The sequence below is a fragment of the Hippichthys cyanospilos genome, chromosome 20 (assembly GCF_059441005.1).
Source record: "Hippichthys cyanospilos isolate Australia breed blue-spotted pipefish chromosome 20, RoL_Hcya_1.0, whole genome shotgun sequence".
In the NCBI taxonomy this organism is placed as follows: domain Eukaryota; kingdom Metazoa; phylum Chordata; class Actinopteri; order Syngnathiformes; family Syngnathidae; genus Hippichthys; species Hippichthys cyanospilos.
The window spans coordinates 8,637,405-8,652,564 of NC_142388.1; the positions used below are offsets into that span (position 1 = coordinate 8,637,405).

The window sequence follows — 15,160 nt, forward strand, 5'->3', positions numbered from 1 at the left end:
GTGTGTTACTTAGTTGGGTTTCTCCACAGCATAGATTCTCTAATGGGAAAGAATGTGTAGGCATTTCAGGGGTACATATAAGACATTTTAACAAGGTTTTGGCATGTATCAGCTGAATATAATGTTGCTTTTTATGCCATGGCAAGAACAGCAGTTTTCTTGTCAAATTAAGAGAAAATTGATTGGAACACGAAGCAACCTTTTTTTATCTTGTGAAGTTGTTCAATGAAATACGCTTAGAAAGACCATTAAAAATGCAGTTCCAAAAGTGAATAAATCAAGACACGGATGGGACAGCCCTCTTTGTTTTGTTTTGTTTTTCTTCTTCCAAGAGTGGCTGAAGAAATATTTCACAACAAATTGAAGAAAGGTTAAGAATCACTGAGAGAGAGGGAGCGAGATATATATATAGATATATATATATATATATATATATATATATATATATATATATATATTAATATATATATATTAATATATATGCTGCAAAAATTTTTTTTATCTCATTTTATACTAAAAAGGCTATGAAATTAATCGCTAGCTTGTGTGCTCCACATTGTTTCTGTTGAAAAAGAAATGTTCCTTACAATAGACTTAAAGTGGTTAAACTTGCTGGGGAAAAAAAAAAAACACACACACACAAAAACAGCCAGAAGTAGCATAATTCCTAGCACATCAAAATCCACATCTAATCGAATCGTGAGAAGAACATTCCCACCACTATTATAGGCAAGCAGAGGACAGCATTACTCTCGTTTTTGACGTCCTTCTGACGGCGGCTTTGATTGTTCCATTCCACACATCACGAGTGAGCCTTCCAATCTTCCCAGTAAAGAAAATCAGGGCCACCGCTGAGTGGTGATTTGTGCAGGACAAGCTGTGAATGTAGCAATTCGGGCTAGATCGTCACACTGTCCCTAATCCTCACACAATGTTGTGACAAACGCAAATCAACGCTCGTAGTTTACCGTGGTTGATCTAATGCATTTTTCGGTATCCCGCACAGCCCTGATAATGTGTACTAGGTTGTTCTCAGTAGAAGTGCGAGCCACCAAGAATCCACAATACTGATAGTTTATTGTAACTCCAACTCTGAATTCAATCACCGAATGTCTAAAAACTCCAATCACAGCTGCCTCGCGTTACAGACCTACGCCGAGGATGCGCACGGCGCCACGGATCTAATCAAGAGAGTCAACGCGCAACTACCACTGCCAGCCGACGCGTCAGCGTTCCCATCTTCACACCGCCGACAATCCCTCTTATCGCCCATCTTTTTAATACACCGCTGCGTCCAAAAATAGATAAGGAAAAGCGAGCCGAAATCTGTTTGGTTGCAGCAATCCCAAAATGATAACCGAGAGGGCTAATCCGAGCTCATGGCGCCACGGCGGCCGCGGGGTCTTTTTCCAGCCCACATCACTGCAGGGGACAATGTCATATCGCCACTGTGTTTTATATGGACCTGCTGCATGAGCAGGCTTGACACTTGGACTGGGATTGCAAAAAAAAAAAAAAAAAAAAAAAAGACAGAAATGTCTCCATCTGCTGTTACTGGAATGTGCTTTGTTAAAGTCTTGAATGTTACTCTAAAACTGATGCTATTGTTCTGTAGCAGCCTTTTACTGTAATTCTTTCTATGTACATTATGTTCTGTGCACCCCCACTGGTCCAAACGCAGCTTTCGTATTAATATTGCATTGATATACTATGAATAGCAAAATGAACCATCGGCCATTTTGCCACTTGCTGTCTGATGAAAATATCACAGATGCTCAGAACTCATGTAATCGCTGCTCAGTGTTTCCTGAGTTTGGTCATGTGATGTTGGCGGTGGTAGTACTACAGAAGATTGTCTTGTGTTGTCATTGTGTGCGGTAAACCAAATAATAAGTATTCGTTTATTTTAATTAAAAATATCAAGACATATTCCCCCAGCTACTTTAAAACAGTTTTTTAGCACATCTACACAAGACCGCTTGCCTTCTGCGCATTGTAAATTGTGACCCTCGCGTTCCTAAGTTCACCTTCATGTGGTAAATGTAAAGAGCTGTACTTGTAATGTAGAGTTTACAAATTATTGTTTGTGCGTTTAACACCACTACGCTAATACAGATTAGGAAAATGTTTGTATATTTAATGTCAAAATGAATTGGAGAGGTACCTCTTGTTACATACAGAGATCAGTCTTTTTGTAAAAAAAAGAAGAAAAACAGCATCCTCCCAAGGTCACCTAACAGTAGACAATTCTATTAAAAAAAAAAAAAAAAAAAAGTGAAACTGTACTGTACAATGGATGTAATGGGGACACAGCTGGAGGTACCCAAGGGTGTGGGGACGGTCATCTCCTCTGGGTGAAGTCCTGTTTGGTGTCTGCTGTTATACTATAGCGTACTGCTGATACAGCAGCTCCCGGATTTTATAGTAGTCGTCGCACAGGCAGCCTTCCAGGCCGATGCGTCCCGCCTCCGTCTGGACCGAGAACACAAAGACGTGAGCCCTCCGTTTCACCTTTTACGCACACGCAATCTGACGCGGCGGAGAAACTGGAGAAATGTTCACCGGTTTGACATCAAAGCACGAGACGCTTCAAGTTTTCCACACTTTCATTGCACTGACGCAGACTGCGCCGAGTGTCTCTTTGAGTTCATGTTCTGAGTGTCGTCTATTTTAAGTTCTTGTCAATTATACATTTTCATGTTGATGTCCTGGTTTGCTCCTGCTTTTCTTTTTATTTGACTTGTTAAGCTTCACTTGTAGTCCCCCCCCCAATTTGCTGAGGCAAGACTTCATAAGCCTCTGGGTTTTCTGCCCTACTTTGGAAAGCTTTTTGTTTAGGTACTGTGTTAGGTTGTGTTCCAATATTTTTTTTTTCTTTACAGAGTTTCTGGACTGATTATTTTTTATAATCAAATACCGATAACATTATTTACTGCTTTTTTGTTGACCGCTAAACATTATGTCTCAAATCAATTCAATGCAATAAAATGGTAAGGTAAAAAAAAAAAAAAAAAAAAAGACTCACTCTGCGAACAGCCACCAGGTTGTTGCACACCAGCACTCCTCCGACAAATTCAGCCTGGATGCCCTCCCTGAGGAGGACCTGTTTAAAGTCGGACAGGCGGGGCTCGTTGATAAACACCGATTGATGTCCGGGTGCCTGGATGGAGCAAACAGACACGTATAAGGGTTGGACGCTAACTCCAAGGACGGGCTGGATTGGTTTTATGACCTTGTGAATTCATTACCTTATTACTAATAAAACCCATCTCAAGTCATTTAGAAAAATGGATGGTACCTAGAACTTATATAGGCGCAAATAGCCTCCCTTTGTAGAAATGATATTGTTCTGTTTCATAAAATTCACTCAAAACAATCTGTATTTGGTTTTCGTTAGCTGTTATGCATCATAGCGATAGCTGTTGTGAATTTTTTTTGACTGTCATGTAACCAATTGACATAACCGAACTATGTAACTTTGTATGTATAATACTGAAGCTTTCATAACGAAAATGAGTGTGTGACTAGGACAAAATCTCCCACTGCAGTTAAGCACACAGGAGAGCATTGTTAAAGAGGAATTTGAAGTCATTAATAGAAGACCTTTTTGCAGGCCGGAGCAAAAAGTCATCTGCTGCTTGGAGTTTCTCCTCGGGTCGAGGTTAATTTGCATGAAAAGCAACATGCATTAAAATGAGGTCAGACCGTCAGAGGGATGCACAGTAAATGAGAAAAAATGTACACCCGCGGAAAAAATGTAAGAGATACTGCTCTGCTAGTGAAAGAAAAACCACAATGATTATTGAAATACCTTGAAAATGAATAAAGACTGACATACATTGACAAGAGGGATTAACCTTAAAAATCAGACTTTACTTTAGAATTGTACAACAGAATCATGTATATTACATATATTCAAAAGATCTAATACTAAAATAAAAATTAAATAGAGGATCTGCAAAAAAATAAAACTAAGAAACCTGCTTGGGGGGGTCACGGCTCTTACCTCATGTGCAGGCAGCGGCTCCAATGTGGGGATGACATCACTCTCCTCAGAAAGCTCCTTCTCATCCTCTCCAAATAGGTTCTTCATGGCCCGCTGAGCCGCTGCCATCGCGGCACTGTGATCGATACCGAGGTCGGGGGTTGGGGCGGTGTCCATGGGTATCTCGCCGTCCTCGATCTCCTCCTTGGCGCCCTCTTCGGGCATTACGCCTGTGTCTACCTTGACCACGCGCATGTCCAGCACGCCGTCGATCCACGCCAACTCGGTGTCTTTGGCCTTGCAGAACTGCAGGGAGCTCACCAGGAAGTCTTTCAACCACACCTTCAATGTAGATTAAAATAATAAACACTCAAATCATTACCTAAAATAAAATAAACTGCCATGAAATTGTGTCGTTAATATCAATGTGCATACCTAATCAAATCTAAGAAAATAAAGCTATAAAATATTTTGCACAGGGGTTACTAGTACAATTCAGTTGCTTCAGGTTCCAATTTGGAATTACTTTGAAAAGTAAACCGTACTGCCTTTGTCATAGGATTAAAAAGTGTTCAATTAAATTTGCTGATATCCCCAAAACCCTGTCATGTATCCCCAACGACCCTCATACCCACAATTAGAGGATAAAGCAAAATCGTCAAATAGTTTCACGCCTACTTTGATGATAATAAAGATGGATTAATTGCTTAGTCATTGCATAGTCTAAATCATCTCATTTTAGCCTCTCAAACATAAAATATTCTGATGTCTGTAGTCCTGGAAACGCCATCTAATTTTGTGGTTTCTACATTATATAAAATATCATGCTCAGAAATTCAAACACTTTGCCCTATTTGAACATGATCCATCCATCCATCTAACAATTAGCTAGCGCGTTATCGCAGGGGCATCAGCTTGAACAGGGAAGCCCAGACTTCCTTCTACCCGGCAACTTCATCCAGCACCTCCAGGAGGATCCCCAGTGCAGTGTAACTATCAGTTTAAATAATAGTGCCCTCTGCTGGTTCCTAAGAGTGAATCCATTACGTCGCAGATAAATGTCATTATGCAACATAACCAGAGCGGCCCGAAAGTGGGTGGGGGGGAAGAGGTGACTGCCATAATTTGTATTGATGAAAAATAAATAGAAAAAACGGTGTCTGTGCCAACCAGCTGACCTGGTAGATGTGTGTCTCGCTGGTGGCGTCCACCGTCTCCTGCAGTTTGGGTGTGTAAACTTTCACATCCTTGCTGAAAGCTTTGCAAGACTCAGCCAAGTCCAGACTAGCTTCCGGAGGCCCGTGGACAATCACCAGCTGTCTGGGCTTCATCTGGTTGATGATCTTCTTAATGGAGTCCCCGTCGGAGCGACCTTCATAGTCGATGTATGTTATCCTGGCTCTACAAGTGGGAGGCGGCGAAACGTGTTGCAGGTTTTATTTTGATTCAATTTGTGTCGTTATGATGTGTCGAGATAGTGAATGCTCACCTAATTTCAAGATTCTCAATGCTAAAAACACATTTGGTGGGAACAACAGAGAGGTCCTGGTCCATAGGCTCATCACCATTGGTCAGGCCGGATTCCAGTTTGCCTTTCTCCTCCTCCGCAGTTTGAAGCTCAGGAACCAGAAAATCTTCAATCCTGCAATCAGAAAGAATTTTTAAAGTACATGTAGACACATACCAGCTCTCCTTTACTCTCCAGTTGTTACAGCACAGAAATCTCCTCAACGTATACCTGATGATCTCTCCATACTCGTCCCATTTGATCCTTTCCTCGTGTGCTGGGAACATTGGGTAGGACTTCTTGGCTTGCTTGAAGAAACTGCCTTTCCGGTTTCCCTCACCCTTCATCATCAAGTCGTGGTGTTTGGTTTTTACCACGGCAGGCTGATCCAAGTCATCGTCCAAGTCACTCTCGTCGCTGGAGTCCACGTCCACTCTGCATGAGTGCCGCCGAAAAATGTTAACTTTGCAAGTTCACATTTTTTGTTTCCCCATTTACCAATACTATAAAAGTCAAATTGTGTGTGTGAAGACTGTTGAGATGCGATGATTAATCAATGACTAATCGATTGGCTAGGTATTTGCTTTACAATAATAAAAATGTTTGCTTTATTTCTAATCTTATTTGACAAACCGGTAATTAAATCTTAAATCATGATTTTCCACCTTGTAAATTTGACATAGATTAAGTGATTTTTTGAAATAAAAAGTTTGAAAATGATCTTTTTTGAAAAGTGTCAAGTTTTTCCAATTATAAACTCACTTTACTGTCACTCAGACTTACTCTTTTGCTTGTTCCAGTTTCTTCGCCGCTTCTTTCTTTATTTTGTCATTTTCGAGGTATTCGTCAAGCTCCTTACCTTCGAGCTTGACTCTTTTCCTCACCTGTCAGAACAAACAACGGAGACCGATTTAGAGCTGAACCGAGCCACTGCAATATCCTGTATTTGAATGTAGCAGTAAAACCCCAAGGGTCAAATGGAAATCTCAACTAAAAAAAACATTTGCCATGTTCTTTATCACCTCTAGATCGAGCATCTTCTCTTCCGGGTGATCAATGAGGTAGCGTGCCAGTGTTCCAGGTGTGGTGCGATAAGTCAGAATGACAGAGTGTTTGCTGTCTTGACACCACTTGATAAAGAGTTCCCGAGAAAAGCCGGACTCTAGGTCGGGCTGGCTGCACAGCACCACTTTCGGGTTGGGAACCCGAGCCAAGTCGGCCAAACTGTGGCAGAGGGTCAAATGGCGGAACTGGAAGGGGTTATTCCTCCTGTCTTCGAAACACCTCATGAGCTTATCGCTCATCCATTCCACCTGGGAGAAAATTGTGCATAAAATGGATTCGCCGCATTTAAACTGGCATGCGGGAAAGCGGAGGCGAGCCTGATACCTGGGACTTTGAGAACTCCACAACGTTGTAGCTAACATTGTTAAGTAGGGCGAGCGGGTAAGCTCCAAGCCCGGCATCTTTTGTCCTCCAAATCTGGTCCAGGAGCTGAGCCAGCTCCAAGACCCGCCCGGCTGTATCCACAGCGATAAGCACATTACCATCCCCGCGGAGGGTCTCCATTACATTGGCTTCGCACGGAGGTAAGAAAAAGGACAGGGATGAGAAAACCATATTTAGCAGCTTGGAAGTATTTTTTTCACTTAGTCTGCCAATTCTATCGATACAAATGCAAATTTACTCTAGTTCGTGTCGTGTAATTGAGTATTTTTGGTTAACAGTGTAAAATGTATGTATTTATTTATGTACTCCGGTTTGAAATGTGGTAGGTTATTTAAAAGTCGAAAAAACCTTTTGAATTAGTGTCAATGTAGTTTGTGCAACATGGCGCAAAAACACATCGGGCGACGCAAAGGACGCATATGGACCAAGGTGAAATGGAACGCGACGCAAAATTTCATTCAATTTGCCTGGTTGCAAGAAATTACTAATTTTTAAATTGTCACTCTTCGAATCGCGATATGAGGAGCTATATTATGCGGAAATCATTTTTTGCAAGGTTATTCTGCTTCCCATTAACTGTGAAAAACGAGGGAACACTGTATATGAACTCATTTAATAGGAAAAAATGTGACCTAAAGACAATTCTTTCAGATGCGGATGATTATTTCCTTATGTGAAGACTGCTGCAGTAAAGCACCAAATGAGTGTAGTGAGTCATTCCTTGACTAAAACACAGCAAGAATGATGTGGAAGAAAAAGACACAGAAATGGTCAAAATACTAAGAATTAAAGGTGTTAATTGTACATAAAATCTACTTATCAAATTAGTATATACAAAACATGAAGATGATAAAATAAGTTTAGTTCTCCTTTAAAATCAGGCCTGTTTCAGGCCAATATTGATACATTTAAAAAACAATTGGATCAAAGTTAACCCAATTATGTTGTGTACTTGCCCATCTCTATATAGTATGACAATGTCATAGGCAGATGAAGTTACCCGTAACGATTACTTACTAAGTAGCTGTTCATCTCTTTGTTTGCGGCGTGGTTGTACATATGCTGCATTGAAAGAGTCAGTAATAAGCAAGGAAGGTCTGCTGATACTCTCCATGGTGCAGCCGTTCAAGTGGCTAAAACAGAAAAACAACCAAAATTAGTACAGAAAAAGAATAACTATGGAAGGAAACTGGGGGGAAAACGCATATGCTTCCATGACAATAAAAAATGTACAGTGTTCATCCATTCTTACATTTCTCTTTTGTGGTTGAAGTCCACAGCATAAACAATCTCCTCCTCCCCATCTTTCACAATCTTCCAAATGGTCCCACCAATCATATGTCCAGCAGGAAGTGGTGTGATTGAAAGACCATGTCCTTTTCCTGTCACAAAGGATTAAATGAGGATTGCGTTATAAGCAGTGGATATTTAAATTAAGAAAAACACATATTAATGGTGGAAAACGTTTCGAGATTATTATAAAACCATGGCATTTGAACAGCTAGATTCACTCTAGCAAGTTCAACATACTAATAAACAATATAACTCACCTTTCAGATCGACTATTTGTGAATACTTTAATTGCTGAATTTTATCAAATGCGCTGTCCACATCATCAAGAGTGAATAGAGTGAAATCTTCACTGTTGTTTCGGGACTAAAGGGGAAATAGACGAGAAGTGAATTAATACTTGATTCAAAACTTTGTGTGTATCCAGTGAATTTTTCTCACCTGATAAAGATCATACATGAACATTTGACCCATCTTGTAGACGGGTATTGTTGCATATATGGTACAATTCAGACCCAATTTCCCCACAGCATAGGGCAAAGCTCCAAGGTGTATAGGATCAGGATGGGAGAGAAGCACAGCATCAACCTGATGAACATGCCTGTAAGAATAATTGCACAAAATAACACATTAGACTCTTAACATCTTATGGAAAGACCTTGCTAGAAATATACAGTGTCACTCGCTTGCATGTCCAAACCATCTCAATCATTCCTCTACATCTTCCCATACTGTGCTGTCCCTCTAATCCACAATTACCGCTTTATGGCATCGATGATGTCCATTGAGAAATTCTCATCCCAGCCACAGTCCAAAAGGAAGCGGAACTCGTCCACCTGGAGAAGGTAGCAGAGCGCAGACTCCTCCTGCACTCCTGACAAAGCTGTCAGTTTGATAATGGACGTCATCCTGGCTCATTTACTTGTCTTTTCGCTGGAAGAAAATTTCAATTACATACAACCTCAAAATTGAGTTACACTGACCTAGCGTGTGTCTGAAGAGATGCAAAAAGCAGCTGTAGATATTTGAAATGTACCAGTCCGTGCTATAATTGCAAGTCGTGCAACTTTAACCACAAAATTGTAAGCAAATTGTGATACATACATACTCACACAATCAATGGCGGGTCACGTTTCGACAGCTAACCGGTGAATCCACTAGCTAGCTACATTTACGCATTCGCGTTCGCTAACAAGTGTAACCTTAGCATTCTACACGTATCATTCATTCGGGTAACCTATAAAAATTTAATGGTGGCGATTCAACACACAGATATCAAAGTTAGTCTCGGTTGATTTCGCTTTAAGACATTTTTGCTAGCACCGTAGCGTCAACACGAGCAGCCATGTTTGCCGCTGCATCATGTGTCAAAGTGCACGAGCGCATACCAATTCTGTATGAAGTAAAGACTAATATCGTAACCAATAACTAACTGTTTTTAACAAATTAAAGAGTTCAAGTAACTTTAAGAATCAAAATCATAATTTAAAACACCACATTTGCTAAATAATATATACAATGTCATATTTGAATGCCCATATATTTTAATCACCACCCACTTTTCAGCACAAATGGTATATTCCAATGTCCTCTGTCGGGTGAGTGGCTAGCCGAAGACCATACGAAGCTTTTTGTAAACAAAAGGTAACCTTTCTAAAAATATATGTTTGCTCTGCGACCATTAATTTCCTGAAATTGTTTTTGTCATAACCTTGCTTTATTTACTCTTAGAATAAACGTTTTTTTTTACGTATTCATTTTATTGCTAACGTACGATAGCTAGGCTAGGTGATTAGCTCGTGTGGTGTTTTCGGTAAAGTGGTAGATAGCTTAACAAACATTTTGAAATGCTTTGATATTGTTGCCTTTGAAAAATGCCTTTTTTCTTGTAAGTGTAAAAGATTGTATATCTTTATTTAATTGGACATGGCCCAAATGGTGCGATTGAACTTATTTGCTGTATAACTGATGTAATTTAACAGAAAAACGTTCACATTTTAAATTGTAAGACAAAAAAAAAATCTCTTTTAAAGCCTGACTACTTCTATTTACTTACAGCAAGCATGGTCAACTTTGCAACTTTGGCCCGTGAGCACTGGATGAACTTGCTGGTGCCCATGGGTTTTGTGATCGGATGGTACCTCGACAAGCAACAGGACCAGAAGCTGACAGCTTTCAGGAACAAAAGTCTTTTATATCGAAGGTTAGAAATCTTTTGCCAAATATTTTGACGTCTACACTCAAGGTAAATATGTGGTCCCTTGTCTGCAGAGAGCTGAAACCGGGCGAGGAGGTGACTTGGAAGTAAACTTCCAAGCTGTGTCTGTTTGTGTGAAAGGCTGATGGGTGGCACTCAAATAAGAATATTTAAAAAGACTGCCATGTCTTTATTTTTGAGTTGTATCAACCAACAATAAATGTACTTTACCATCAAACTTAGTTCTTTATTTCTTGAAAAAATACTGTAGAAGACAGTTGTTCATTTTCAACATTTAAGTAGAACTTCAGATGTCGAGTCACAGAATGGGGAGAATCACATTTAAGATTTATATATGATCTGAAATCATTCTCTCATTTTCAGTACATTTGTGATATTTGTATCACACGGATGAAACTTCGTTTAAAAAAAAAACAACTAGTTCACCACTTGTCATTCAGATTTGTTTATCTTCTTGCCATGATCATTAAAACCAAAACTAAGGCTTACATATTTCACTTTGTTTATAGTAGTTGAAACTAATGAGCATTCGATCAATAATCCATTTTTTGGGCACCCATCTGTACTAACCTATGCACAAAAAGTTGATTTTACATGATGAATATATGTGAGGTTTGTAGAGGTGTACAGCTGCTGGTCACATCCGTTTATGTATTTAATGTATGCAAATTAAGTATTCCGAAGCAGTCGCTGCCACTACTGAAGTAACTCCTTCTGGATGACCCCCTGCGTAAAAAGTAGCTTGGCCAAAGTAATCTGGTGAGGAAAAGAAGCATTTGTACATGAGCAACATACATCCATCTATTTTCTGTACTGTGATACAAGAAGTCTACACAAAAAATGAGAGGAAAACACAAACCTTCTCTTGAACAGAATTACACGGGAAGCTTCCTACTGTCACAAATTTCGGATATGAGTGGATCAGAAACTCAACTGCATCTGTGGACTGGAGGAAATGGTTTTAGACTCAAGTCAACACTAAAAAACCTTCCCATGTCTACCTCAGGTTTTATTTCAAAGCTTTTCGGCTCCTCTTTGTGATAAACTCTGGAGTTGTCGGTGGTGTAGTAAAGACGGACTGCCTCTCCGTCGCTGCATAGCCTGAGAAAATAAGACATTTAAATAGTGAGGTCAAATCCACTCATTTGAACTTGCGATATTCCCTAAGTCAAATGACCTGGCGCATCCTTCTCGGAGGAGTCTGACTCGAGTCTGGCTTGTGATGGATGCACCTGTATCCTTTACGTTTCCATCCTCCCACCGCGCAGGTGCTCCGTGTATACTGCCAGCGGCTTCCTCTACCAAGACGTGAGTAAAAACGTACATCAGTTCCTGCTCAGAAACTGCACTAATTAAAACATACATTTGTCAATGCCGGAATAAATGTACATTTTACCTGAGAACTGCATAAAAAGTTCTCACCTGCCGTGAGCTTCGGAGGCAAGCAGTCGTGAAGGAAGTCTCTGGCTTTAACATCCACAGCTGCATCAACAGCGACAAAGTTCCGAAGCTTGTTCATTAAGTAATCGATTTTGGAGAAGAATTTTGTCCTCCTTGGATCATCCTACATGTCAGCAAACAAAGGTTAGCGGGGAAAATAAGATTTGTCAGAAGAAGAGGCACACCTTGTCAGAGTTTTGAACGCCCATGTAGCAGAGGTAGTCCAGAGGTAAGCCCTGTCTAAACTCCACGTCCTCCTCCATTGCGATTTCCAGAGCAGTGGGAACCATCTGGAAAGAATACGGTAAAATGTAAAAGATATATATATAGTTTTTTTTTAATTGATTTCCCCTTCAACTATAGTTTTGTAACTCTCCATAGAGATGCGACGGCATCACCTTTTGCAGCAAATCTCCCCAGCTGTTCTTCTGGTAGGAGGAGATGGTGATATGTAGAGAGTGTGCATCTGGCAGACAGTCGCCCTGGTGGATGAAACCTCGGGGAAAATAAAGCAGATCTCCAGCCTCGAGCACCACTTCCAAAATGGGTTTTCCGATGTCTGCCTGGTTAAAGTTGGCTGAAAATGCAAAACGTGAGTTTTAGAAGTAAAACCACTAAGACCAGTTGCTTCTACTGTCATGCTTTTTTGTTTTGTTTTTTACTATTGTACTTACGGCTTGAAACAACAGGCAGGACTTCATCATCTGACCTGAAGAAACATCACAACACAACCTTGAAAAAAAGTCTCAACTCATCTCTGCCTTGGAGAGAAAGCTGAGATTGAAAGCCAGGATTTAAGAATTGTGAACCAGAGGTGCTCATGTACATGCAATCACATTTTATGCTGAATATTTTTAGAGGGCAATATTATCATTTTATATTATTTAAAATCCATCAACTTCTGGACGAATATTGCACAATATAGTGTCTGTGAATGTTCTTGTCATTTCACCTTGGATTGTAGACCCTCCAGTGTTTCTTCCCCTCCAACTGAACCACAAATGCCTCAATGTCATCATAATGTGGGGCGAATCCTTGCGTCCCGGGCGGCGTCAGGTAGCTGAGTTGATAAAACATGACAAGAATTAAAACCTTGTGGCGTCCCCGAGTAGATGTCCTACTCACACATTGGCGCCCGCCATGCTCCCAAAATGCTCCTGCAGGATGGACAGAACATTCCACACAGTGGAGGAGAACGCCTGAGGATTCAGCATACGGAGAGAGCAGCCATTCTGGGAAAATTATTTCGCATTAGAAATCTGAATGAAACATGTTGTACATAATTCAATGTTAAAGGCATTTATTACCATACCTCATAGAAATCCCAAACTGTGTATGGCAGAGCTCTACCAGGCGGGTTGTGTGTTTCCCTCTTGCCATGTGTGTAGCTTGTGACATCTAAATTAACGCCATACTGAACATCCTCCTTTGTTGAAATAGAACGCACGTGGTTCAAGGTTAGGTTTGAGAATCAAAATTTAACACTGAAGCATATGTGAATGTTTTTGTTTCTTACCTGTCGAAGAATGCGATCAAACTCTTCTGTGGAGAATAATCCTTTGTAGTAATCTGGATTTTTTCGCTGAACAAGGACAGGTTTCTTCTCCCATGTTTCTCTTGGAGATTAAAATGAGTAGAATCACTAATTATTTGATCAGGTTTATTTGTAAGGAAGTTTACACTGAAATCCTAAAATCCACTGAAGTCATAAATAAGGGTCAGAAATATGTTGCTGTCATTAGATTTTTCTGTAAGTGCATTTAGGTACAATTGTGTGTGTGTGTGTGTGTGTTTTATGCAATATCAACTAGCCACAGAACAATTGGTTACATTTTATCAAAAATTATTTTATCTGTATACCTGTAAAATGCCTTTGAGGGAATGGGGTTGATCAGCCACTGGAAAAGCGTACTTGCACGCTCCTTGCTGTTGTTCATTTGCGCCAATTCAGCCAGTAACGCTTTTAGTGCCTGCTCTCCTGCGCTGACACACTCCGACTGTGTTTGAAACATAACAAGTCTTCAAAACTTCAAAATATATTACAGAGACCATCGTAAAAGTTTGGATCAATTTAAGTCGGAATCATTTAACAATACAAACTTACTTCAGCCATTTCTTGTATTGCATCCTCTGCTAGATGATTCTTGGTTTTCATTTTTTTCCTTTTCCTTTGTGTTGGAGTATTAACAGAATTAACTTTGGTAATGTCATTTTCTCTTTTCTTTTTCTTGGAAGCCACCTAGAAAATACAATAGGTTTAAAAAGAGTAATGCAACATAATAAGTCATGTAGATGCTAAGGCGCATGTCAGTAATGTGGTTTTCTTTCGGATGCAAGAGTAAACAACAATGGGCTGCACACATTTTCCACAAAAAAAGATGCCATTGGCAACATTGAATGTCTTTAGACGTTCAGAAATATGTTGTACTGTGCATGCAGGCGATGTGTGCAATGTGAGATTCACACATAAAAACTTTAACAGCCTAAAGGTGTTTTTAATGATTTTTACCTGCAATGAACGCTTCTTAGCAGCAGATTTTGATTCAGGAGGCAGTGTTTGATACATGGCAAAAGCTGACATGTGTTTTCTCTCCATTTTCGCACAATGAATACATACGTCATCAAACAGCGACTCGCTTTGTGTCTTCTTCGCCTGATATTATGTAAATTTGCACTTTGACAGACTCACTAGTGCCTCTATCGGCATTATAAATACTAAACAGCGACTCACGTTAATAAAGAACATAATTTCTTAAAGTACGGATATTTATTGTCATTGTTCAGTGCATATTGAACATGTCTGAATGACACACAGTTACCATGACAGCAGCATGTTTCAATTTAAGGAAGGTCCAGCTTGAGTGTTTTTTTTCAGGCACATCGCCATCGTCATGGTTTTAACGCCAATCATGAAATATTAATGCGAATGACGAGCGAAGTTGACTGTTGTAACTTACAACTTATCATTTTGCGCATCTCAGTAAAGACCATTAATGAGCGAGCATTCGTAGTTGGCTATTCCTCGATGCGACGACAATTTGTTTTAGCATACCGAGTTATTGTAGCAAAAGTAACGGACACGCCGGAAGAGCAACGGAATGGAAGGTTGAGGGAAGAAAAGGCAGTGCCCAACGTGGGGCTCGAACCCACGACCCTGAGATTAAGAGTCTCATGCTCTACCGACTGAGCTAGCCGGGCGATAGTTTTCACGCATAGTATAACTTTTTTTTAACTATGTAAATATGAATCTAGGATCATATTTTGTGTAGGT

The 15,160-nt window shown here is 40.1% G+C and overlaps 3 protein-coding genes and 1 non-coding gene across 5 annotated transcripts; 1 reads left to right on the forward strand and 3 right to left on the reverse strand.

Annotated features, from left to right (window-relative positions):
• Positions 1-2,116: 2,116 nt before the first annotated feature.
• On the reverse strand, positions 2,117-9,585 carry cpsf2 (cleavage and polyadenylation specific factor 2). Of its 2 annotated transcripts, none has more exons than XM_088402647.1 (15): positions 9,344-9,585; positions 8,991-9,164; positions 8,673-8,832; positions 8,492-8,597; positions 8,194-8,323; positions 7,959-8,074; positions 6,882-7,069; positions 6,515-6,805; positions 6,276-6,376; positions 5,724-5,927; positions 5,475-5,627; positions 5,164-5,386; positions 4,007-4,327; positions 3,026-3,160; positions 2,117-2,472 (listed from the first exon to the last, which is right to left on the reverse strand). In XM_088402647.1, exons 2-15 carry the CDS (start codon positions 9,137-9,139, stop codon positions 2,380-2,382), a joined length of 2,370 nt encoding a protein of 789 aa, XP_088258773.1. In that variant the 5' UTR covers positions 9,140-9,164; positions 9,344-9,585; the 3' UTR covers positions 2,117-2,379. The 2 variants fall into 2 exon arrangements, with proteins under 2 accessions (XP_088258773.1, XP_088258774.1); XM_088402648.1 differs by having other exon boundaries at positions 9,336-9,585.
• Positions 9,586-9,804: 219 nt separating this feature from the next.
• Positions 9,805-10,666, forward strand: ndufb1 (NADH:ubiquinone oxidoreductase subunit B1). The gene is made up of 3 exons (XM_088403346.1): positions 9,805-9,875; positions 10,290-10,434; positions 10,503-10,666. The coding sequence occupies exons 2-3, from the start codon at positions 10,295-10,297 to the stop codon at positions 10,537-10,539; spliced, it is 177 nt and encodes a 58-aa protein (XP_088259472.1). The 5' UTR covers positions 9,805-9,875; positions 10,290-10,294; the 3' UTR covers positions 10,540-10,666.
• Positions 10,667-10,755: 89 nt separating this feature from the next.
• On the reverse strand, positions 10,756-14,558 carry riox1 (ribosomal oxygenase 1). Its single transcript, XM_088403345.1, is given in 15 exon segments — positions 10,756-11,205; positions 11,309-11,401; positions 11,403-11,550; positions 11,627-11,747; positions 11,872-12,013; positions 12,075-12,179; positions 12,288-12,466; positions 12,564-12,598; positions 12,842-12,949; positions 13,015-13,121; positions 13,202-13,315; positions 13,406-13,505; positions 13,750-13,886; positions 13,994-14,128; positions 14,399-14,558. Coding segments are annotated over 15 exon segments (1,671 nt in total). The 5' UTR covers positions 14,486-14,558; the 3' UTR covers positions 10,756-11,145.
• A 456-nt stretch (positions 14,559-15,014) lies between these two features.
• trnak-cuu (transfer RNA lysine (anticodon CUU)) lies at positions 15,015-15,087 on the reverse strand. Its single transcript has one exon. It is a non-coding gene; the product is annotated as a tRNA-Lys (tRNA).
• Positions 15,088-15,160: the final 73 nt, after the last annotated feature.